The 23,850-nt window shown below is 38.3% G+C and overlaps 1 protein-coding gene across 1 annotated transcript in view; it reads left to right on the top strand.

Moving 5' to 3' along the window:
* Positions 1-518: 518 nt before the first annotated feature.
* LOC111153812 (junctional adhesion molecule 3) overlaps positions 519-23,850 on the top strand; it is a 98,642-nt gene continuing 75,310 nt past the window's right edge. The window contains exon 1 of the mRNA XM_022513059.1: positions 519-603. Within this exon, the coding sequence (XP_022368767.1) occupies positions 528-603 (76 nt within the window). The 5' untranslated portion in view covers positions 519-527. The remainder of the gene's footprint in view (positions 604-23,850) is intronic.

Below are 23,850 nucleotides of genomic sequence, written 5' to 3'. Positions count from 1 at the left end.
CTAATGTATGTCTTGCTTTGTGGGGTTTTGTTTGTTTGTTTTATTTTTGTTTTTTGGTCTTGCTTACGTTCTAAATAGATTTCAGTGCTTTTTCCTTCCATCACATTTGGAATCAGGGTTTCAAAAGAGGTTCAAGCAATAATGCTTCAAAGACAATTAGATTGTACCCTTATTTGTGAGGAAACGCTTCATTTCCAAGTTTTAATTGAGTGTTTCTTCTCTGATCTGTAGTGCCGGATTCATTTTATAGCTATGGAAAATTTACCCTGCCCCAATCTTGAACAAGCTTCTTTACCTCTTCCCATCGGATTCTTTGAATGAGACCGCATGGGCGCGGGTCCAGAGCATCCCTGCATCCATAGCAACCATATTTCAGCTTCCTTTGTCTCCATGGTGACGGCTGTGCCGGGGCCAGGAGGTCGCTATGGTAACTAGGGGCGGGTAGCAGGGGCCCAGGCAGGCAGGGCGCATGCGCGCGGGGAAGCCTAGCTGCGCCGCGAGTCTGCGGCCCCTCAGCTCCCCTTGTCATGGCGCTGAGGCGGCGGCCGGCGGTCCGGCTCTGCGCCTGGCTGCCCGACTTCTTCCTAGTACTGCTTTTCAAGGGTGAGTATGCGTGTTTCTGTCCCTGGGAGGGGAGGATCTGGGGCAGATGGGAGTTGAGCGAGCCCGGAGCGGCTGGAGTCGGTCCAGGCGGGAATAGCGGTCCCGGCTCCGGGAAGGCGGGGGACTCGGCCCGAGGAGCGGCGCACACCGGGGTCCCGGCGGGAAGGGGTGGATGCGGGCCCTCCGGGCGGGGTCTCAGGCGGGTGGGCGCGGGGCTGCGAAGGACCCGTGCGAGGCCCGGGTAGCTCGCTCCGGGCGGTGGGCCGGTCCCCGGGAGGAGGGCACAGCTCTCTGGAAAGGGGATGGCAGCTTAGGCGTGGGCTCGGAACTTAGAAGACACTGCGGAGCAAGCGCCTTGCCCAGAAGTGGATAGTGAGGGGCCTGCGAAGTACCAGCGAGGCACGGCTCCGAGGCCTGTCTGTCTTCTTGGTCATAGCCTTCTGGGGATCTGCTGTTCATTTCTTACTTGATGTAAACAAAGGAACTGATCGGGCAAACCAGCTTTACTTCGGGGGAAATAAAATGGCACAGATCTCAATCAAGTATCCCTTTTGTCTCCAGCCTGGCCTAGGAGACCCCGCAGACCCTTAACCTGAAATAGCATCTGGGCCATTTTGATGAGGTCACACTGATAAACTTGGGAGTCTTGGCTTTTCCACTGTCCGGAATTCTCTTAGATTTGTGTGTCCCAGGACAGTTGGACAGAATAAAGTAGATTGTATTTCGTGGAAATGAACTGTATACTGGGCACTTCGAAATCTTTGTCTCATTTAGTGCTTACAAGAACTGTGTGAGTTGGATTTTATTAACCCATTTTCAGGTAAGAGAACTACGAACCAAGTCAAATCTCCTTTCCAAGACTGTTCTGAGTGAGTCATAAACTCACGTTTCCACAAAGCACTACCACACTTCTGTGGTGGGCATCCACAGGCAACCCGATCCGTAGCACTATCTGCAGGCCTTTTCAGTTCTTAGGTCATTTTATTGTTTGAGTTTCTGTTGTCATCCCATGATGTTTTCCAAAATATACAAATTAAAGTACGAAGTGACTGGGAGTGGGGGTGGACAGACTAGGAAGACAAAGCACTCCTGTGTTTGATGCTCATTCTCGGGGAATGTTCATAATGGTGGTAGATAAAAGTGAGGGTCCTAGAAGCTGTGTAAACAAGATTCTATGGTGAGGGATCAGTTTCAGGGTATAGATTTTGTCCATATACTTTGCCTGAAAGTGATTTCCAAAAACATGTGGCTGGGAGATGTAAATGATCAAAGGCTAGCCAGGGGACAAGGGTGTCAGGAATGTCCAGCTCCCAGCTTTGTTGGTCACACTGACACTGTCCTATTCACACACTGGAACAACTCCCTATTGTTGAAAAGTTCTGTTCACATGAAAGTTTGCAGTTTTTATTGCAGACACATTTGGCAATTTAGTTTAGGAATGAATTTCAACTTGGTGGCTTGTTAAAACTAGGAGATGCTAAGGACCTCACATATCCTTAACTTTATTTTGCTCTCCTGGAGGTGCAGGTTTTGTGACTTTATTGATATTAAGGACTGGGATTTACTGGTAGAACATAGGAGGAAGAGTAAGATTTTGCAAAGTAGGGCTGATGACAATCACTTTGAAGGGAGGCAGCTCTCTTTTTTTTTTCTTTCTTTCTTTCTTTTTTTTTTTTTTTTTTAGTACGGAGCTGTTTTTCCTGTTATTTTGTATGTACTGTAAACATACTGTGATACCTTGAAACTTTATTCTTTCATACGTCATGACAGCTGTGTCTTTTTTATTTTTTGGTTATTCTTTTCAATTACTATTATTTTTCAGCATTGTCATTTGAAAAAAATTTGTTCCCGATATAATATGTTTTTTATTAGCCTTTGCCAGGCTCTGTTATAACAGTTTAATATGTATTCATTTGAGGTTGATAATAACTCTCAGAGGTTTTTACTATTATTTTGCCCATTTTGTGGATGAAGAAACAAGTACAGAGAGATTCAGTAACTTGCTCAGGGTGATAAGCCCATGTGTTTTAAATTTAGAAATCTTGAACTATTTTTGTTAATCTAATTTCTGGTTACTTGTATTGCATTTGACAGTGGATTTCTTGTTATGCATTAGTTTAACAGTTTATCAAATGTTCAAAGCTATGTGGTTTGTATATATAAAATATTCTTTTGTTGTATTGGTGACAGGTGCAATTCAACCTTACGAATATTACACCACATGTCTTTTTTTGAGTGATTATATAGTAATTACTTTTTGGTTTCCAAATCTTTTGACATTCTAGAGAGAAGGGCTTCATTTAGAGTTAAAACAGTAAAAGTTCGTATTCTTGGGATTAGACAACTTGTGTGCTGAAGTTTAGCAAAATCTGAAAATTGAAACTTCCAGGAAAATTTTTGAAAAATATTCTGAAACATTTTTTAGAATGACATATTTTATATTGTTTTAATTCTTTTTAAATTATTTGGCAGATATAATTACTATCAGACTTGTGTGTGTTGTGTGTGTGTGTGTGTGTGTGTGTGTGTGTTCAGAAAAACAAAGAACACCTGCCCTGTAGCATGCAGTTTCTCAAATCAGCTGTTCATTCCCAAATGACTTGTTGATAGGCATTTCTTCTTGAGTGCTCCAGGCTGCCGAGACTGAATGGATAGCTATTAGAGATACTTCATTATAAGTAATTGCAGTATTACATCCAGATAAAATTATCCTACACCCAGCCTCTAAGGTCTATATAACTTGCTCTTAAGGAAGCCCAGTAGGCTAGGCTTAAAACAGTTTCTTTGAAAGAAACCAGATTTGTAATTAAGCACACTTTCTGACATGGACATATAATAATGGATTTAGTATATCCAGCTAGCAGCTGTTAGAGATGTGATATTAGCAGATCACTTCTCCATAAATTCTTTGAATTTTTTCAGAGCACAAGTGGGGTAAAAGAAAAGAAAATATGTGTGTGAATGAAGTTAGGATGTTGAATAAGACACTACTCATGAAGCTGGATTCTCTTTTTTAAGTTAGGTTTAGAATCAGGTGGTGTGTGTGATGGTGTTAGGGTTGAATACAGATTTAACCATATATGCATATAGCTTCACTGGAGTATAAAGAGATCCTGAAAGAAAGTTTTGGTAAGCACATTCTTTTACACCTAGTTTAGCAAGGACAGTATCCACCATGGTACTGTATGTGGAGATCTAAAGCCTTAATTTGCTGCCTCTTTGCCACTTGTGAAATACAGAAAGCTTCCTGAGAATTAGACTTTGTTTCTGATTTAAAGGAATGCTGTAGTATTTTGTGTTGGTGTATTTTCTTTGTTTTTAGGTAGAATCTACTATGTGTTATATATTATATTTCCCATGAATAGTTGGTGTATATTCAACAGGGGTTTCAATGTTAATTGTGTAGAAACCTCAAACTGTTTAATAAATTAAGACTATAATACAAACATTTTTTCTTATGTTATCTTTCATTTTCACAGAATCCCAGAGCTTCTGTGGTTCAGCCTTCTCTCTGTAAACTATTGCCAGAGTCACGTTCTGCTATATTCATGCTGCTCCTCTGCTTAACCTAACCTCAGCTCACAGTGACCTTTCCTATTTCCATATAAGCATAGCTCTTAGTTTGTAGTTCAGTTTAGTACAACAGTCATTTACTGAGTATTTGTTATATGCCCGGTACTGTTCTTCATGCTAAGGGTGCAGACATGAATGAAGTATCCCCTGCTCCTGAAGAGCCAGGACAGTTGTATACTGGGTTTCAGTTATTGGGTATAAATACATTTTATCTTCTCAATGGTATTAAAAATTTGTTGGGAACAGAGGCTGAATTTAATTTCTTTTGTATCTTTCCAGATATGACTATAGTAAATATTCTCTTCGTCACTTGCAAGTCAGTTAATTATCTTAAAAACTTCCTGTGTGTCTGGGCATTTTTCATGTATCTTAGCTCTAGTAGCCCCAGGAACTTTGGAAATTCTCAGTTTTTACTAAAGTAGTGTCCGTGAAAGAAAGCAAGTGATATTTCTTGGTTTAATTAAAAATCTTTACCATCTATGCAGTTATACAAGGTTCAGAAAAGAAAAAGTGGGGAAATGCTTATGGTATAACTTAAGTGACACAAGTTGCAGATGCGACGAGCATATACTATATGATTACAATTAGGCAAAACTTGCAAAACTAATCATATGCTTAGGGGGCAGAAAGCCCTGAAATATAATGAACCAAAATTTTGAGAGTTGCTGTTTTTGAGTGGTAGGTCTTATGGCTGATTGTTTTCTACTCTTCTCTTTTTCTGGCTGATTGTTTTGTCTTTTTTCCAAGTTTTCTTTAATGAGGATTTTTTAATATAATGGAAAAAATTGCATTTTGTTTTGGCCTCTAATAGATACAGTAGTGGAATTTTAAATTTGACACTAGTAAAGATTTTCTTTTAAAATGGAAAAACTGTTTAGTTCAATGTGATAGCATGTTGCCTGTGCTTCTTAATTAATGTCAGCCACAGGGAATAAAGGAGGGGCTGACTAGATTCAGTTGCTTGATCATGCATTGTCTGTGACTCATTTGAGAAATTTGCTGTCAGTGGCTTTTGGGTTGGGGAGCCAGCTGTGGCATCCTCAGCAAATGGATAACTAGAAAGCTGATGAGAAAACCTGCCCCCCCCTTTTTTTGAACAAACAAACAGAATAAGCTGAGTAGTTGCTGTGATCTGGTCTGCCTATTCAGAGTCAGCCAGCATTTATTGAACACCACCTTTGTGCCAGCTGGGCAACTCCTGGAGGGCTGTTTTCTTTGTCTTGGGTGAGAGGAACACCAGGTCAAATTGACTTCCTTGGAAAATAGACTCTGAAAGATGTTTCCTGAAGTAAGCTGTCGGCTCATGTACCCTTATCACTTCTTCCAGCCCACCATGGACTTCCTTGTTTGATGTCTTTCTCTAAGGAAAAATACATAATGTCTTTAGAATGAGGTGCAGCTGTCTGGAGGGTTACAAAGAATGCACAAATCCTAAGACAGCTGCCTTTGGGGGGGGCATGTTTTTGCTCTAAAGTAGATCTGTCAGGGTGCTAGAACTTAACCAGTCAATCCATATTTATTTGGCAGTCTTGGTTTTCATGGCTGTAAAGTTTTCTATGAGCAAAACAGGGAAATCTAAGAAGAATACCTCTCCAGATAAAAAGAAACATACAGTTTAGATAGTGAACAGAGTAGCATCTTGGGAAATATTTTATTTTTTAAAAGATTTTATTTATTTATTTGACACAGAGAGAGAGAGATCACAAGTAGGCAGAGAGGCAGCAGGAGGCAGGCTCCCCTCTGAGCAGAGAGCCCCACGCGGGGCTCGATCCCAGGACCCTGAGATCATGACCTGAGCCACAGGCAGAGACAACCCACTGAGCCACTCAGGCACCCCTTGGGAAATATTTTAATGTGTTTAGTTAGAAGCAAGAGCACTTACTTGTGCTTGGCTATTAGGGGAGAATTTCAAGAACGAGCTGGACTTTCAGGGATAATTTTGATTTACCTAGCGCAGATTTGGGGGAATGGAGGTGTTGAGGGCCAGTAAAGTGAATATTATGAGCAAAGGCATGGAGTTGGGAATGCATATGTTATATTTTAGGACCTATGAGTTATAATGAGAAAAAATACCACCTACCACTTATTGAAAACTGTGTGCCAGGTGCTGTGCTGATAGCTTTACCTGGGCTATTTTAATTGATCTCAGAAATCAGTTTTTATTGGTTTCATTTTGCAGATGATGAATCTGAGGTTTAGGCAGGTTAATTATCAGCTTAGGGTTACACTTAGTAAATTGAGGAGCCAGATCATCCATTGTAAAAAAAAAAAAAAAAAAAAACCCTGGAGAGTAATTAGATTGTAAAGTGCTTTCAATGCCAGGCTAAGAAATTTGGACCTCATTATGTAAGTTCTAGAAATTCATGTGGCATTTTAAAGCAGGGAAGTGATACGATCAAAATGATTTTGGAAGTATTAGTCTGATATATTTTTTTTTTAAGATTTTATTTATTTATTTGACAGAGAGAGATCACAAGTAGGCAGAGAGGCAGGCAGAGAGAGAGGAAGGGAAGCAGGCTCCCTGCTGAGCAGAGAGCCCGATGCGGGACTTGATCCCAAGACCCTGAGATCATGACCTGAGCCGAAGGCAGCGGCCCAACCCACTGAGCCACCCAGGTGCCCCAGTATTAGTCTGATATTAAGAAGATTGGAAAGGGAGGGTTAGTTAGGAATTTCAAAATCATTTCCAGGGTAGGTCTCTTGATCTTCAATTCACTTTTTTTTTTTAAGATTTTATTTATTTATTTGACAGACAGAGATCACAAGTAGGCAGAGAGACAGGCAGAGAGAGATGGAGAAGCAGGCTTCCTGCTGAGCAGAGAGCCCGATGTGGGGCTCAATCCCAGGACCCTGGGATCATGACCTGAGCGGAAGGCAGAGGCTTTAACCCACTGAGCCACCCAGGTACCCCTTCAATTCACTTTTATGTGTATCTAAAAACATATTTATTTTGTTCTTGAAATATAGATTTGCTTGATGTGGATTTGCTTTGTCAACAGTTATTTTGTCCTGGAGCCTGGAATATGTAACACAGATGCTTTCTGGTTTCCATTATTATTATTGTGAAGTCTGCAGTTAGTCATATCCTTAGCCTTCTCTATGTTGGCCCTCTTCTGTCCAGCTACTTTAAAGATCTTTTCTTTGTCTTTGGTATTCTGAAATGTTACTACAATGTGTCTAGGATGTGTTTCTTTTTAGTTATTTTCCTTGTTAATTTGTTATGCTTTGTGTATCTATGACTTTATATCTTTCCTGAGAATTCTCAGGTATTATCTGTTCAAATACTGTCTACCATCTGGTTCCTTAATTGTTTCCTTCTGAGACTCCTATTTGATATGTATTCAGTCATTTTCTCTTCTAAGACTGTTAACCTTTCCGTCATAATTTCGTATTCTTCCCTCTGCACTATTCTGGGTTATTTACTTAGCTTTGCTTTACAGCTCTTTCTTTTTTCAGCTGTGTCTAATCCGTTATTTAACCAGTACATAAAGGTTGTTCTTTTTTTTTCTTCCCCCAATTATATTGCTCATTTCTGAAATTTTACTTCGTTCTTTTTATAATTTATCTCTTTTCTTTGCTCATTTTTTTAAAAAGTCCCTTCAAAAAAACATTTCATGCATCGTTGTTTTATGTTCTTTATCTGATACTTCAAACATCTGGCATTCTTGGATATCTAAATCTAATGTTTATTGTTTCTCTTGACTCTTATGGTGATTTGTTTTTTTTACGCATAAGCTGATATTTGACTGATTGTAAATAGTTCAGGGTCTGATCTGAAGATGCTTTTTGTGAGAGTATGCTTCCACCAGCCAGTGGCCACCTGGGATGGCGTTACTCCTTTGAGAGACCCTGGGATTATTCGAAAATTTCAGGCTCAATTTCTCTGCCTTCCTGCTGGCTCAAGGGCATAGTCTCCCCACTGCAGTGTTAAAAATGAACATTTGCTCTCAGAGTTACATCCCTACCCATCTTTCTGGTTTCAGCCCATAGCAATTTTATTTGCCCTTTTAAAAATCTCCCCACTTTGTGGGAGCCCAGAGATGTATTAAAAAGTATGGTTTACAGGGGTGCCTGGGTTACTTAGTCGGTTAAGTGTCTGCCTTTGGCTCAGGTCATGATCTCAGGGTCCTGGGTTTGAACCCTGCATTGGGCTCGCTGCTTAGTGGAGAGTCTTTTCCCTCTTCCTCTGCCTGCTGCTCCCCCTGCTTATGTTCTCTCTCTCCCTCTTTATCTCTGTCAAATAAATTAAATCTTAAATAAAAACAAACCGAAAAACAAACCAAAAAACCCCTATAGTTTACATAGGACCTTGTTGCAGTGAAAAGGCCTTTTGTAGTATCTAATCCACTGTACTGCTGGAAAAAGGAATCTCAGCTTTTACTTAAGCTATTTCCCCTTTTAATTAATTTTAAGAGTCACATGGCTTTCTTTTTTTTTTTTTTAAGATTTTATTTATTTATTTGACAGACAAAGATCACAAGTAGGCAGAGAGGCAGTCAGAGAGAGGAGGAAGCATGCTCCCTGCTGAGCAGAGAGCCCGATATGGGGCTCGATCCCAGGACCCTGGGATCATGACCTGAGCCCAAGGCAGAGGCTCTAACCCACTGAGCCACTCAGGTGCCCCATCACATGTCTTTCTTTAGTTTTTTATTTTCTTAAAAGATTTATTTGTTAGAGACAGAGAGAGCACACACACTTGCATGAATGGGAGGGGTAGAGGAAGAGGGAGAGAGAATCTCAAGCAGACTCTGCACTGAGCTTGGAGCCTGATGCAGGGTTCTGTCTCACGACCCTGAGGTCATGACCGAGCCAAAACCAAGAGTCAGATGCTTAACTCTCTGCACCATCCAGGCACCCCTCACATACCTTTTTTTTTTTTTTTTAAGATTTTATTTATTTATTTGATAGAGATTACAAGTAGTCAGAGAGGCAGGCAGAGAGAGAGGAGGAAGCAGGCTCCCTGCTGAGCGGAGAGCCCGATGCGGTGCCTGATCCCAGGACCCTGAGACCGTGACCTGAGCTGAAGGCAGAGGCTTAACCCACTGAGCCACCCAGGAACCCCTACCTTTCTTTAAATGTTCATATTGTGTAGGTAATTTTTTTTTCAGTTTCAAATATAAAATAAAAGTATTGTTTTTGCAGAAGCACATATACCTCCAGACAGGTTATGATATGCTTGAAGGGAGGGATTGTATGATTCTTGCTAAGCATCACTGCTTTAAGAATGGAGATATATATGTATATATATATATATATATACATATATATATATATATACACATAAAACATTTATTTATTTATTTTAAAGAGTGAGAGAGTGTGTGTAAGTGAGGGGAGGGGAAGAGGGAGAGAATCTTCAAGCAGACTCCCCATTGAGAGTGGAGCCTGGTGCCAGGCTTGATCCCACTACCCATGAGATCATGACCTGAGCTGAACCAAAAGTGGGACTCTTAACCAACTGAGCCACCAGGCACCCTTAGGGGTATATTATTTTAAAGATATACAGAATTGTACAACTATAATCTCTGTCCTTAGATTCTCTGAGAAGCAACCATCTATCATTTAAGATACAGCAACTTAAAATTTGGAGAATTACAGCTGTTCTGCACTAAACAGGCAACTGGTGAAGGTGAAGACATTCAGAGGCAAAATATAAAAGTAAACTTGAGCTTTATAGCTGAAATCTGAATCTGAGATTCAGATTCCTACAGAATAAAATGTTGGTTCTCTGAAAGGCTCAGCCCATGTACAGTGAGGAAGAAAACCACCCACTGCATCTTGGGAAGGCTCCATTGTTTGTAGCTTTTCAGATACTTTCCTGGGTGAAGGAAGGAGCACAGCATCGTGGGTGTTAGGCATTCTGGATTCATTTCCCAGCATTGCATGTGATTCATTTTTGGACCTTGTGGAGATAATATTGGTTTTAATCCAAATCATTTGAAAGTAATTTAAACACCATCCCTTTCACACTACCAGCAAAACATCCACATTTCATTCCCCTTATTAGATGACTCACTTTAGCTATATAAGTTTCACATCCAAAGAAGTGATTTTATGGGAATTTAAGAGAATTTTTAATTGATTAGTTGAATTTGTTTATTTTTTAATTGAAAGTATATTAGAAGGTTTTGAAAACCTAGTTTTTAGAAACCTCTTTTTCTTCTGAAAGTTTAGAAGTGTATTAGGTGAACTTTGTTTGATCTCTAAGAGGTTGGGAGCATTGATATTTCAGAGCCTCAGGCTTTTTTTTGTTTGTTTTTGTTTTTGTTTTTTTAAGACTGCTACAGCCTTACTACATCTAATGTTTTTAAGAGTTTCTGTGTTTGTTTACCCTGAATTAAAAACTAAGAACTATTTGGTTGGGTTGCTGTTCTTAATTCAGTATGATTTCTTTGTATCAGATATGAAGTCTCACTCTGACCAAAAGTCTACTGGTAATAAAGAACAGGTTTAGAACTTTAGTTGTGAATCTTTAGAGCACTGATTCAGTAGGAACAAATATTGAAGTATCTTTAATTTACCAGGCAATTGTTTCATACCATTAGGGTACATTGATAAAGTACCTTATGTTATGAACACTTTACAGGAACTAATGAAAGCTGTAGACAGACTCTTTCCTCCAAAGAGTATTCTTAAGTACATATATAAATCTTTTATATACTATTTTTTGGGGGTTTGCAGCCCCCAGAAAATTATTCATGCACCTTAGGTTGAGAAGCCTGCTCTAGGGCTCAGGATGGGGGACAAATCCTTAGAATGAATGTTTTTTGAAATAGATGCTGACTGCAAGTAGAGTTCAGGAGGATTACAAAAATATTATTTCATTCTTGTTATTTCTTCTTTCCCTTAATTCTGTTATAGCCTAACTTTTCTGTTAGACTATGTATGGATAATGATTATTAGTGTCAAACATCTGGTTATGGGCACCTAGGTGGCTCGGTTAAGCATCTGCCTCTGGCTCAGGTCATAATCCCAGAGTCCTGCGATTGAGTCCCACATTGGGCTCCCTGCTCAGCAGGGAATCTGCTTCTCACTCTTCCTCTGCGCCTTCCCTGCTTGTGCTCACTCACTCTCTCTTGCTTTCTCACTTTCTTAAATAATAAATAAAATCTTTTAAAAAACCCATCTGGTCATATTCTTTATATATTTTCAATTTAAATTACTTTGTAGATAAGTCAGAGAATGAAGACTTTGATATAAATGGAAAATAATATACATGTAACTTTAAAAATGCTTAATTCTATAATTTTTACAGTGTTTTATCATGTTAGTACAGCTTTAGGAGGTGTGCAGGGTTAAGCCAATGAAAAACAGAATGAAATGTCGAGATGAAATTATTGCTGGAATTCCTCTTCTATCTACCTCTGGTTTCTGTTTATAGCAACTCCCTCTCTGTGTCTCTCTTTGCCTCCCTGGCTCACTCTCTCTTTCTCTTTCTTAGGCATTAGTGATGAGAGAAGAATCCCAAAGACATTTAGTAACATTGGATTAGGAATTTGGACTTCACTGAAGCCAGAACAAATATTTTCTCCTCCTAGTACCCTGTGGCTAATATCCCACATGCTGTTTGCAAATTACAGCAAACTATTCCTTCTCAGAGTGAGTTCAGGGTCAGGTAACTTTTTTGAGAAGGAGTGTGTTTTTGTGTTTTGTTCTCTCCAACTCACAGATTTTACTTTCTGTTCTCTTCTTGTCAAGTACATTTTCTACATATTGGATAAATAAAATCTGTTAAAACTTTGGTTGCTTTTGTTTTTATATCTGAGCAGTCCTTTTAGCTCGTATTTTTTTAAAGTTACTTTTAATGAAACCTCGAGGAAGAAAATTTAATTGGAATTTAGAAGCTCCAGTTTCAAGCCTCATAACTTACCTATAGCCTGATGATAATGTGATGTGCTTGGTTGTAAAACCTTAGTTTCCTATGGAAATCACTGCTTTCCCTTCAAGAGGAAAACACTAGACTTGGGTTTCCTGATGACAGAGGTGAAGCAGTTCTTTGAATGTCCACATCCACCTTTTCCATTGAGGAGTTGGATTCTAGAGAAATATTGCTTTCTTTTTTTTTTTCTTTCTTAAGATTATGGCTATATAATAGGGGAAAAATTGATGATAAGACTTACTTTATTCCCTTTTTATTGGGAATCATGATTTGGAGCATGGTCTTTGGCTCTGTAGAATTGTTTTATCATTGTGTTCTGAGTAACCCTTGTTTTTTCCATTTCTATTTTCTTATCATGGCCCATTTACCCCCAAATATAGAGCATACTCTTTTCTTCATTGCTGCTCATTCCCTAGTATCCAGCTTAGTGTACTTCTCTGTAAAGTCTTGTTGAGCTCTAACCTGTAGTGATCTCATCCTCTTCTGAATTCCTATTTATTACGAAGAGCACAAACTAGACCAAGATTTGGATCTCAACTCTGCTATATTACTTGCCAGTAATTTCCTGTTCTATAAAAGAGTAGTGATAATTTGTAAATTTGTAGGATTGTCTTGCAAACCAGTGACTATATATAAAGCTCCTATCAGAGTATCTAAATGGTAACAAATATAACACTAATTAAGGAAGTAAAATTATAATTAATTACATGATTCATATAAGTGCTCTGCAGAGGGCATGGCATAATAATAAGCTCATCGTGTTATGTTTGTTTTTTGTTTTGGGGTTTTTTTTTGGTCAATAAGTAGTAAAGATTTACTTTATTATTAACTGTTATTGCTACTACTTCTATTACTACTTATCATCTGACTACAATTCATTTGATCCTTAATTATTGAGAGGCAAATTTAAAGTGAGGTTTATCAGGCTTGGGTATTTGGACTCCTCACTTACAGAGGGATCCCTTTCAAGGCCCTGGATTTCATACTAGCAGTGTGTCCTCAGATTTGCATATGTTAGATGCCTTAGCCAAAATCAATTAAGATTGTTCTTTTCTTCCACTCTGCCTTCCCCTCTGTCATACTCTTCCTCATGTTGAGTACCATCGTAATGGTCATAGGCATTTTTCCCAGCTAACAGGAGTTGAGTTGGGAACACATTCAGTTTTAGTTTTAGTGGAATTGTTAATGTGGTCCACAGTCACTGTTATGTACAGTTGTTATTGCTAACCATCTCAGTGTAGGCATGGTTTCCAGGAATATTCTACCATGTTGTTTGACTTACTAGGATGGTGATAAGAAGTTGTAGAGCCCACTGAGAATGCCAATTTTAAGTCCTCATAATCCTGCTGTAGTGAGTATGGGGTTGAAAAAAACCAGGTAATGAGTTCTCTCATGTCAAAGAGTATTTAAGATTTTTCACTGTAAAAGAAAACCTGAAATATCCTGAAGTCTTAGAGCTTAAATGTGAAAGAAACTATATAGTATGTTTTTATTTATTTTTAAACAGAGAGGAGCACCTGGGTGCCTCATTTGGTTAAGTGTCTGCCTTTGGCTCTGGTCATGATCCCAGTGTCCTGGAATTGAGCTAGGCTCCTTGCTGTCAGGCTCCCTGCTTAGTGGGGAGCTTGCTTCTCCCTCTGCCCCTGCTTAGTGGGGAGCTTGCTTCTCCCTCTGCCCCTGCTCATGTGCTCTTCCTCACTCAGTTTCTCAAATAAATAAATAAAATCTTTTAAAAAAATAAATAGAGCACCTGCATGAGCAGGGGTGGGAGAAGGTGCCAAGGGAGAGGGAGACAGAGAATCCTAAGCAGGGTCCACATTCATTGTGGAGCCTGATGTGGGGCTTGGTCTCACAACCATGAAATCATGACCTGAGCTGAAATCAAGAGTTGAACATTATCGACTGAGCCACCCAGGTGTCCCTGAAGGAAACTTTAAACAGAGATTTTCCCAAATTTAACAACAGTACATTAACTCTTTGCATGATTGCCAATAATGAGTATTTCATTTTCCTATGATATTACCAGTAATGAATAATGGATCACTTAAAGTATTAAGTTTTTTCATTAACCATGCTGAAAGTCTTTTTTTTTTTTTTTAAGATTCACTTATTTTTATAGAACATAGTGACATAGTGGCGGGGCTGAGGGAGAGGGATAGGAAGAGAAACTCAAGCAGACTCCCTGCTGAACACAGAGCCTGCTGAACTCAGTTCCATGACTCCGAGATCAAGAGTTGGATGCTTAATTGACTGAGCCACCCAGGTGGCACTGAGTTAACCGACTGAGCCACCCAGGCATCCCAAGGCACCCCTGAATTAGTCTTGATTATCATTGTTATTTTCATAGACAGTATTACAAAATCATTGTCATATCATGATGTGCTCTAAAAATCCTCAGATGTGGGAAAGATTTTAGAGTACCAAGGAGTTAATGAAAATATGATTATATGTCTAGGTTTTGTGATATTTGTGCAGCCATCTTTTAAAATTTGTATTTTTTTGTGATTTTTGTTCTCATTCTCTTTTTTTAAAGATTTTATTTATTTATTTGAGAGAGAAAATGAGAGAGAGAGAGAGAGCATGAGAAGGGGGAGGGTCAGAGGGAGAAGCAGACTCCCTGTGGAGCAGGGATCCTGATGGGGGACTTGATCCCGGAACCTTAGGATCATGACCTGAGCCAAAGGCAGTCACCTAACCAACTGAGCCACCCAGGCGCCCTGTTCTCATTCTTAATAAATATTCACTTATTACCTAATTTTGTATTCATAATTTTGTTCTTCTTTTCCTAATGAGGGACTCAAAATTATATCCACTTTAGACTCCACAAAACTTGGTTTACCCTAATTATAGTCTAATTTGAATCATAACTTTGGATGTTAGATTGACCTATTAATTTAAGTTACCAATGACAGTGTATTTTCCTATTTGTGTGTCTTGACTCTTCAAGTAGTTTGTAGTTTGAGGGTAGATAATTTGTCTTATGCCTAGCATAATTCTTGAAATAGGTATATAGATATAGTTACACAGATATTCATTCATGAGAGAACAATGTGGCATAAGGAAGTGTCTGTTCTTTAATTGCGGGTTTGGGAGCTTCACTAGCTATTTTAGATGCGGGCTGATAAATATTTCTGTTCAAACATATTATAGCCTGAATAGATGAGAAGCCATGGTCTAATTTGTATGTTTCTTAATCTTCATTTTATTTTATTTTATTTTTAAAGATTTTACTTATTTATTTGACAGAGAGAGAGATAACAAGTAGGCAGAGGGAGAGGGGGAAGTAGGCTCCCTGCTGAGCACAGAGGCCGACGTGGGGCTCTATCCCAGGACCCTGAAATCATGACCTGAGCTGAAGGCAGAGGCTTAACCCACTGAGTCACTACCCAGGTGCCCCTAATCTTTATTTTAAAGTAATTTGGAGCTCAAAGACCTGGTTTTCACTTTGATCTCTGATACTTTGAAATTTTAAAGTTATAATTGTCTCCTAATATATTTGAGAATTATTCTCTTAATCTATAGTGAGATCATTATAATACCCATTTTATAGGATTGTTACATGGATCAGATGAGATCATGAGTGAAAGTGGTAGTATAAATTATAAAGTGCTATACAGATGTAAACAGTTACCATTCTTTACTTTGCTTTATTCCCTTTGGGTTCTAGAATTTCATTAGATCTCTAATTCTCCAAAACTTCAGGTAACAGTACTAATGAGAGGAACATAATTGTATTAAAGCTTCCCTGATGGTTTATTTTGATGAGATAGCCAGTTTTTAAATTTATTTTTTTCTATGTAGGGAACATATTTCGACTAAGGTACAGATGGTGTCCTGAATTTTTCTTAAAAAAAAAAAAAAAAAAAACCCAAAAAACAAAAACTAATTTTAAGTTTCAAGAGTAAAGAAGAAAAATTTCTCTTTGAAATTCCAGGATTTAAAAAGTGGTTCAGTGATATTTGTAGAAAAAGACCTCAGGACACCTGGGTGGCTCAGTTGTTAAGTGTCTGCCTTCTGCTCAGGTCATGATCTCAGGGTCCTGGGATTGAGTCCCTCATTGGGCTCCCTGCTCAGGGGGGAGTCTGCTTCTCCCTCTGCCTGCTGATCCCCCTGCTTGTGTGCACACACACACATACTCTCTCTCTGACAAATAAATAAAAATCTAAAGAAAAGAAAAGAAAAGGTTAGACCTCTTATTGGGGAAATTTTCATGTCTTAACCAGCAAGCTTTGAGTAATACGAAACGTTGGTGGGAATTTCAGCATATCTTTAAGTAAAGGGGCTGCCAATATAAGTCATTCAGTTTACATTAAAAATAAACATCTTATTAGATAAATAGCTGGTAAGAATGGAGGAGTTTGGGATAATAAAATGCCATATGAATGAATATATGTCCATGTTTCATAGGCTGTTCTACCTGAGAGTTTTAGTGTTGCCTTTTCCCCAACAGTGAGATGAGGTGACAGAATTTCATGTCCTGAGATCAGTGTGCCATGTAATGTTAGCTACCCTTCACATGAAGGACATTTTTGTTGCTGCTGTTGTTTTTTGGTATATGAAGAAAAAGTAGGGGAGTATGAAGGAAAGCATTCTGAAACTTACCAAAATACCTCTGTTTTAAGACCCAAAGAGTATATAGTTTTCAAAAAATGCTATAACAAACCATATGTTGGGTATTAAACCAGAGCTTTATGGGCATTAAATTCTGGGTCTCCAACTCTCTCATAGATTATATTCATACTCATTTTAAATCATTAATTAAGTTAGTTGAAATCTGGAAAGTCTGAAAGTGTTAACTGCTCATTCATTGGAGAGCCAAAATTTGGAATCTGTCTCATTACAGACCTGTATAGGTAAGATACTTAAAAAAAATTTCCTCTTCTCTTAAATATTGTTCATGTTGGACTTCTCTGGAAGAGGAAACTATGTTATAGGCCAAATCTAATTGCTCAGTAACTGGACTAGTTATCAGGAGATCCAGATTTTTGTCACTGATGTACACGGTGATCTCAACAACTCATTTAATCATTTTGTATTAAGTTTTCAATCCTCCAAGGTAATATTTACCCCCTCTCAACTTATACAGAGTTGAGCTTATAGAATTTTAGAGTTGAAAGGCATTATAAGAAATGGTTTCTCAACATTGGCACTGTTGACATTTTGAGCTGGATAATCCTATATTATGGTGGGCTGTCCTGCACATTGTAAGATGTTTAGCCCTGTCCCTGGCCTCTAAATGCCAGTAGTAGCACTGCTAGTTATGACAACCAAAAATGATGCCAGAAATTTCCAAATGTTCTGTGGGTGGCAGTGTCTCTCCCAGTTGAAAACCACTGGTTTATTCAAGACTGAGACAGCTGAGGCCTAGAGAAGTTCAGTCACCAGCTTTAGATCACATAAATATTAAGTGAGTTAGAACTAGAACCTAGCGGGACACCTGGGTGGCTCAGTTGGTTAAGCGGCTGCCTTCGGCTCAGGTCATGATCCCAGCGTCCTGGGATCGAGTCCCACATCGGGCTCCTTGCTTAGCGGGGAGCCTGCTTCTCCCTCTGCCTCTGCCTACCACTCTGTCTGCCTGTGCTCATGCTCTCTCTCTCTCTAACAAATAAATAAATAAAATCTAAAAAAAAAAAAAAAAAAAAGAACTAGAACCTAGCTTTATTAATATACTCCCAACCCAGTTCCCTGGTTTTCCCCTTAAATTAATTTAGGGTTTCATTCCATATCAAAAGCAGTGGCATGCATTAATTATTGATGCCAAAAGAAATATTGATAAATCTTCTACATTTACCAATTATGTTTTACCCACTGACTTCCACCCCACAACTTCCAGAGCTCTACCACACATCCTAAGGAATCCCTGCCTTTCTCAACTCGTAAACACTTGATAAATGCTTGAGCACCACTTGAGTTCCAGCTATCCCAAAAGGGCACCCCGGTGCAGAGAGCCCTTGCCTATGCCTGTCCTACCTCCAGCTGTCTCACCAGGGCCTTTGGCATGGAATGCCCTATACTGTGCCTACTCCAACTCTAGCCATCCTTGTGGGGGTGGCTTCGATACGATGTGTCCTAGGACTACTGACCCATCCTGCTTCAGCTGCAGCTCCAGTTGGCCAGCCAAAACTTCTAGGCACTCAGAGTCTACGCTGAGGATATTCCTTCATGAAGCTGCTCCTTCAAGACTGGGAGATGTGATTGTTTTCCTTAATTCATAGAAACAAAGAAAACCAAACAAAATGAGGAGACAAAGAAATACGCTTCAAATAAAAGAACAAGGCAAAACTTAAGAACAGAATGAAATGGAGATAAGCAATCTTATAAAGATTTCAAAGTAATGGTCATAATGTTACTCACCTGACTTGAGAGAAAAGTGGATGAGCTCAGTGAGGACACCAGCAAAGAGAGAGAAAATATAAAAAGAACCTATAAGAGTTTTAGAATACAATAACTGAAGTGAAAAATTCACTAGAGGGAATCAACAGCAGATTAGAAGGTACAGAAGAATGGATCAGTAATCTGGAAGACAGGATAATGGAAAGCACTCAAGCTGAACAGAAAAAAGATAGAGATATTACTATCTATCTATAAACATATATCTGTTAAAGTTTATATATATATATATATAAACTTTATATATGTATAAAATATAAATGTATATATAAATATATATATAAACACATATATATATAAACATGCTATCCCAAACCAGCAGAATGCACATTCCTTTCAAGTACACATTGAACATTTTTCAGGATCACATATTAGGCCACAAAACAAGTCTCAGCAAATTTAATAAAATTGAATTCATATTAAGCATCCTTTTCATTCACAACACTATGAAACCAGCAATCAGTTACAAGAAAAGGACTGGAAAAGGCCCATAAACACATGGAGGCTAAACAACATGCTCCTAAATAACCAATGGGTCAACAGAAACATCAAAGAAGAACTCAAAAAAATGAGTTTTTTTTAAGTTTTTATTTATTTATTTGTCAGAGAGATTGAGAGCACAAATAGGGGCAGCAGCAGGCAGAGGAAGAAGCAGGCTCCCCCTGAGCAAGGAGCCCAGTGTGGGATTTGATTCCAGGACCCTGGTATCATGACCTGAGCTGAAGGCAGATGGTTAACTGACTGAGCCACCCAGGACTCCCACAAAAGAAGTTTTAAGAGTGAAGTTTATAATAATACAGGCCTACCTCAAGAAACAAGGAAGATCTCAATCTAACCTTATACCTAAAGGAATTAGCAAAAGAAAAAGCCCAGAGTTAGTAGAAGGAAGGAAATAGTAAAGATGAGAGTGGAAATAAATGAAAATGGAAACTACAAAAACAATAGAAAAGATCAGTGAAACTAAGAGTTTGTTCTTTGGAAAGATAAAATTGATAAACCTTTAGCCAAACTTATCAAGAAAAAAAGGACTCAAAAATTAGAAATGAAAGAGGAGAATTAAAACCAACACCATAGAGATACCATGATAATAGGAGACCGCTGTGACCAATTATATGCCAAAATTGGACAACCTAGAAGAAATGGATAAATTGGTAGAAATATATAGTCTTTCACAATTGAATTAGGAGGAAAGAGAAAACCTGAATAGACCAATTAACAGTAATGAAATTGAATTGACAATTTAAAAGCTACCAACAAAAAAAGTTTAGGACCAGATGGCTTTACAGGTGAATTGTACTACACATTTAAAGATTAATGCCTATCCTTTAAAAAATATGACAAAAAAATAGAAAAGGGAAAAAAGCTTTCCAGATTCATTCTGTGAGGCCAGCATTACCCTGAAACCAAAACCAGACTAAGACACTATAAAAAAAGAAAATTACAGGCTAATATCCCTGATGAACATAAATGCAAAAGTTTTCAACAAAATATTTGCAAACCAAATTCAACAATACATTAAACAGATTATTTACCATGATCAAGTAGGATTTATTCCAGGGATGCTAACATGGTTCAATACCTGCACATCCATCACTGTGTTACAACACATTAACAAGATGAAGGATAAAAACCATATCATTTCAATAAATGTAGAAAAACCATTTGACAAAATTCAACATCCATTCATGATAAACTCTAAACAGAGTAGGTTTAGAGGGAACATACCTCAGCATAATGAAGGCCATATATGACCGACCCATAGCTAACATCATATTGTTGAAAAGCCAAATGCATTTTCTCTGTGATCAAGAACAAACTAGGATATCCACTCTTTCCACTTTTATTCAGCATAGTGCTGAAAGATCCAGCCACAGCAGTCAGACAACAAAAAGAAATAAAAGGCATTCAGATTGGTAAGGAAGAAGTAAAACTTTCACTATTCACAGATAACATGGTACTATATGTAGAAAACCTGAAAGACTCAACCAAAAAAGTACTAGAACTGATAAATGAATTCAGTAAAGCCATAGGATACAAAATCAATGTGCAGAAATCTTTTGCATTTCTATACACTAATAATAAAGCATCAGAAAGCGAAATTAAGAAAATAATCCCATTTACAATTGCACCAAAGATCACAAGATACCTAGGAATATCTAACTAGAGTAAATAACTAACTAAAGAGGTGAGAAAGACCTGTACTCTGAAAACTGTAGAACATTGTTGAAAGAAATTGAAGATGACACAAAAAAGTGGAATGACATTCCATGTTTATGGGTTGGAAGAGCAAATATTGTTAAAATGTCTATACTACTCAAAGTAATCTATACATTTAATGCAATCCTTATCAAAATAGCAACAGCATTTTTTACAGAAATACAAAAACACTAAAATTTGTATGGAACTGCGAACACCCAGGATAGCCAAAGTAATTTTGAAAAAGAAAAGCTGGAGGTGTCATAATTCCAGACATCAAGTGCCAGACTAACAAAGCTGTAGTAATCAAAACAGTATGGTACTGTCACAAAAATGGACACATAGGTCAATAGAACAGAATAGAAAACCCAAAGATAAGCCCACAAGTGTATGGTCAAATTAATCATCAACAAACGTGAAAAGAATATGCAATGGGAAAAAGAGTCCAGCAAATGGTGTTGGGAAAACTGGTTAGCTCTATGCAGAAGAGTAAAACCAGACCACTTTCTTATACCATACACAAAAATAGATGCAAAATGGATTAAAAACCTAGTACAAGGGCTCCTGGGTGGCTCAGTGGGTTAAGCCTCTGCCTTCGGCTCAGGTCATGATCTCAGGGTCCTGGGATCGAGTCCCGCATCAGGCTCTCTGCTCTGCAAGGAGCCTGCTTCCTCCTTTCTCTCTCTATGCCTGCCTCTCTGCCTACTTGTGATCTCTGTCTGTCAAATAAATAAATAAAATCTTAAAAAAAAAAAAAAACAAACCTAGTACAAGACCTGAAGCTATGAAACTCCTAGAACAGAGCAGAGGCAGTGATTTCTCTGACATTGGCTGTAGTAACATTTTTCTAGATGTCTCCTGAGGCAAGGGAAATAAGAAATAGACTGTTGGGACTACATCAGAAAGCTTCTGCACAGTGAAAGAAACAGCAAACTAAAAGGCAACCTACTGAATGGGAGAAGATACTTGCATACCAATAAAGGGTTAGTACCCAAAATGTCTGAAGAACTTATACAACTCAACACCCAAAGAACAAATAATTCAGTTTAAAAATGAGCAGAACAAATGAATAGACATTTCTCCAAAGAAGACATACAGATGACTAACAGACACATGAAAATATGCTCAACATCATCATCTTCAGGGAAATGCAAATCAAAACTGCAGTGGGAGTTGTCTGGGCGGCTCAGTCAATTAAGTGTCCAATGCTTGATTTCGGCTCAGGTTATGATCTCAGGGCCGTGGGATCAAGCCCTGTGTGAGGCTCCATTCTCAGTGCAAGTCAGCTTGAGATTTTCTCTCTCTCCATCTCCCTCTGTCCCTCCCCCTACTTGTTCTCTCTAAAAATAAATAAAAGCTTAAAAAAAAAAACTACAGTGAGATACTTTCTTATATCTATCAGAATGGCTAAAATCAAAAACACAGGAAACAACAAGTACTGACAAAGATGTGGAGAAAGGGGAACCCTTTTGTACTATTGGTGGGAATGTGAACTGATGTTACTACTGTGGAAACAATATGGAGGGTCTTCAAAAAGTTAAAAATAGAAATACCCTATGATCCAGTACTACTGAGTATTGACAGAAAAAATACAAAAATACTGATTCAAACAGATACATGTACCCCTCTGTTTATTGCAACCTTATTTATGATATCCAAATTACAGAAGCAACCCAAGTGCCCATTGATAGATGAATGGATAAAGAAGATGTGGTATATATTTATAATGGAATATTAATCCTCCATAAAATAGAAAGAAACCTTGCCATTTGCAACAACATGGATGGAGCTAGAGAGTATATTGCTAAGCAAAATGAGTCAGAGAAAGACAGATACCGTATGATTTCAATCATGTGGAATTTAAGAAATAAAACAAATGAGCAAAGGGAAAGAAAAGAGCGGCACAAACCAAGAAGCAAACTCTGAACTATAGAGAACAAACTAATGATTACCAAAGGGGAAGTGGGTGGGAGGATGTGGGAAATAGGAGATGGAGATTAGGGAGTGTGCTTATCGTGATGTGCACTTGGTAATCTATGGAATTGTTGAATCACTGTAATGCACACCTGAAACAAATATAACACTATATGTTAACCATACTGGACCTAAAATAATAATAATTTTTAAAAGCCCTAGAGACTCCATGAAAAAGTTAATTAGAACTAGTAAGTTCAGTAAATTTGCAGGATACAAAAATTAATATACAGAAATCTGTTGCATTTCTTTCTCTTTTTTAATAGATTTTATTTATTTATTTGACAGAGGGCAGGGAGAGAGAGAGCGTAAGAGTGTGTATAAGCAGGCAGAGAAGCAGGCAGAAGGAGAGGGAGAGGTGGGCTCTCCACTGAGCGGAAAGCCTGATATGGGGCTTGATCCCAGGACCCTGGGATCATGACCTGAGCCGAAGGCAGATGCTTAACTAACTGAGCCACCCAGACGCCCCAATCTGTTGCATTTCTTTACACTAATAGTGAAGTAGCAAAAAGAGGAAATAAGAAAACAGCCTCATTTACAATTGTACCAAAAAGAGTAAAGTACATAATACATTTTACCAAGGAGGTGAAAGACCTGTACTCTGAAAAACATAAGCCATTGATGAAAGAAATTGATGACACAAATGGGAAGATATTTCATGCTCATGGGTTAGAAAAATTAATATTGTTAAAATGTCCATATTACTGCAGTCTGTAGAGTCAGTGCAATCTGTATCAGAATACCATTAGTGGTTTTCACAGAATTAGAACAAATAATCCTAAAATTTGTATGGAGCCAAAAAAGACCCAGCATAGCCAAAACAATCTTTTTTTTTTTTTTTTAATTTAACTTCAATTTAGTTAGCATGCAGTGTATTGTTAGTTTCAGGGGTAGTATTTAGTGATTCATTAGTTGTGTATAACACCTAGTGCTCATTACATCAAGTGCCCTCCTTAATGCCCATCACCCAGTTACACCATCCCCTACCCACCTCCCCTCCAGCAACTCAATTTGTTCCTTATAGTTAAAGAGTCGCTTATGGTTTGCCTTCTTCTGTTTTTATCTTAGTTTTCCTTCCCTTCCCCTATGTTTATCTGTTTTGTTTCTTAAATTCCACATATGAGTGAAATCATGTATTTGTCTTTCTCTGACTGACTTATTTCATGTAGCATAATGCCCTCTAGTTCCATCCACATCATTGCAAATGGCAAGATTTCATTCTTTTTGATGGCTGA

The sequence above is a fragment of the Enhydra lutris genome, unplaced genomic scaffold, assembly GCF_002288905.1.
Source record: "Enhydra lutris kenyoni isolate GAN:26980312 unplaced genomic scaffold, ASM228890v2 scaffoldscaffold34, whole genome shotgun sequence".
NCBI lineage: Eukaryota > Metazoa > Chordata > Mammalia > Carnivora > Mustelidae > Enhydra > Enhydra lutris.
The sequence above is the reverse complement of the archived record's forward strand: the minus strand, read 5'-3'. Positions and strand labels throughout refer to the sequence as shown.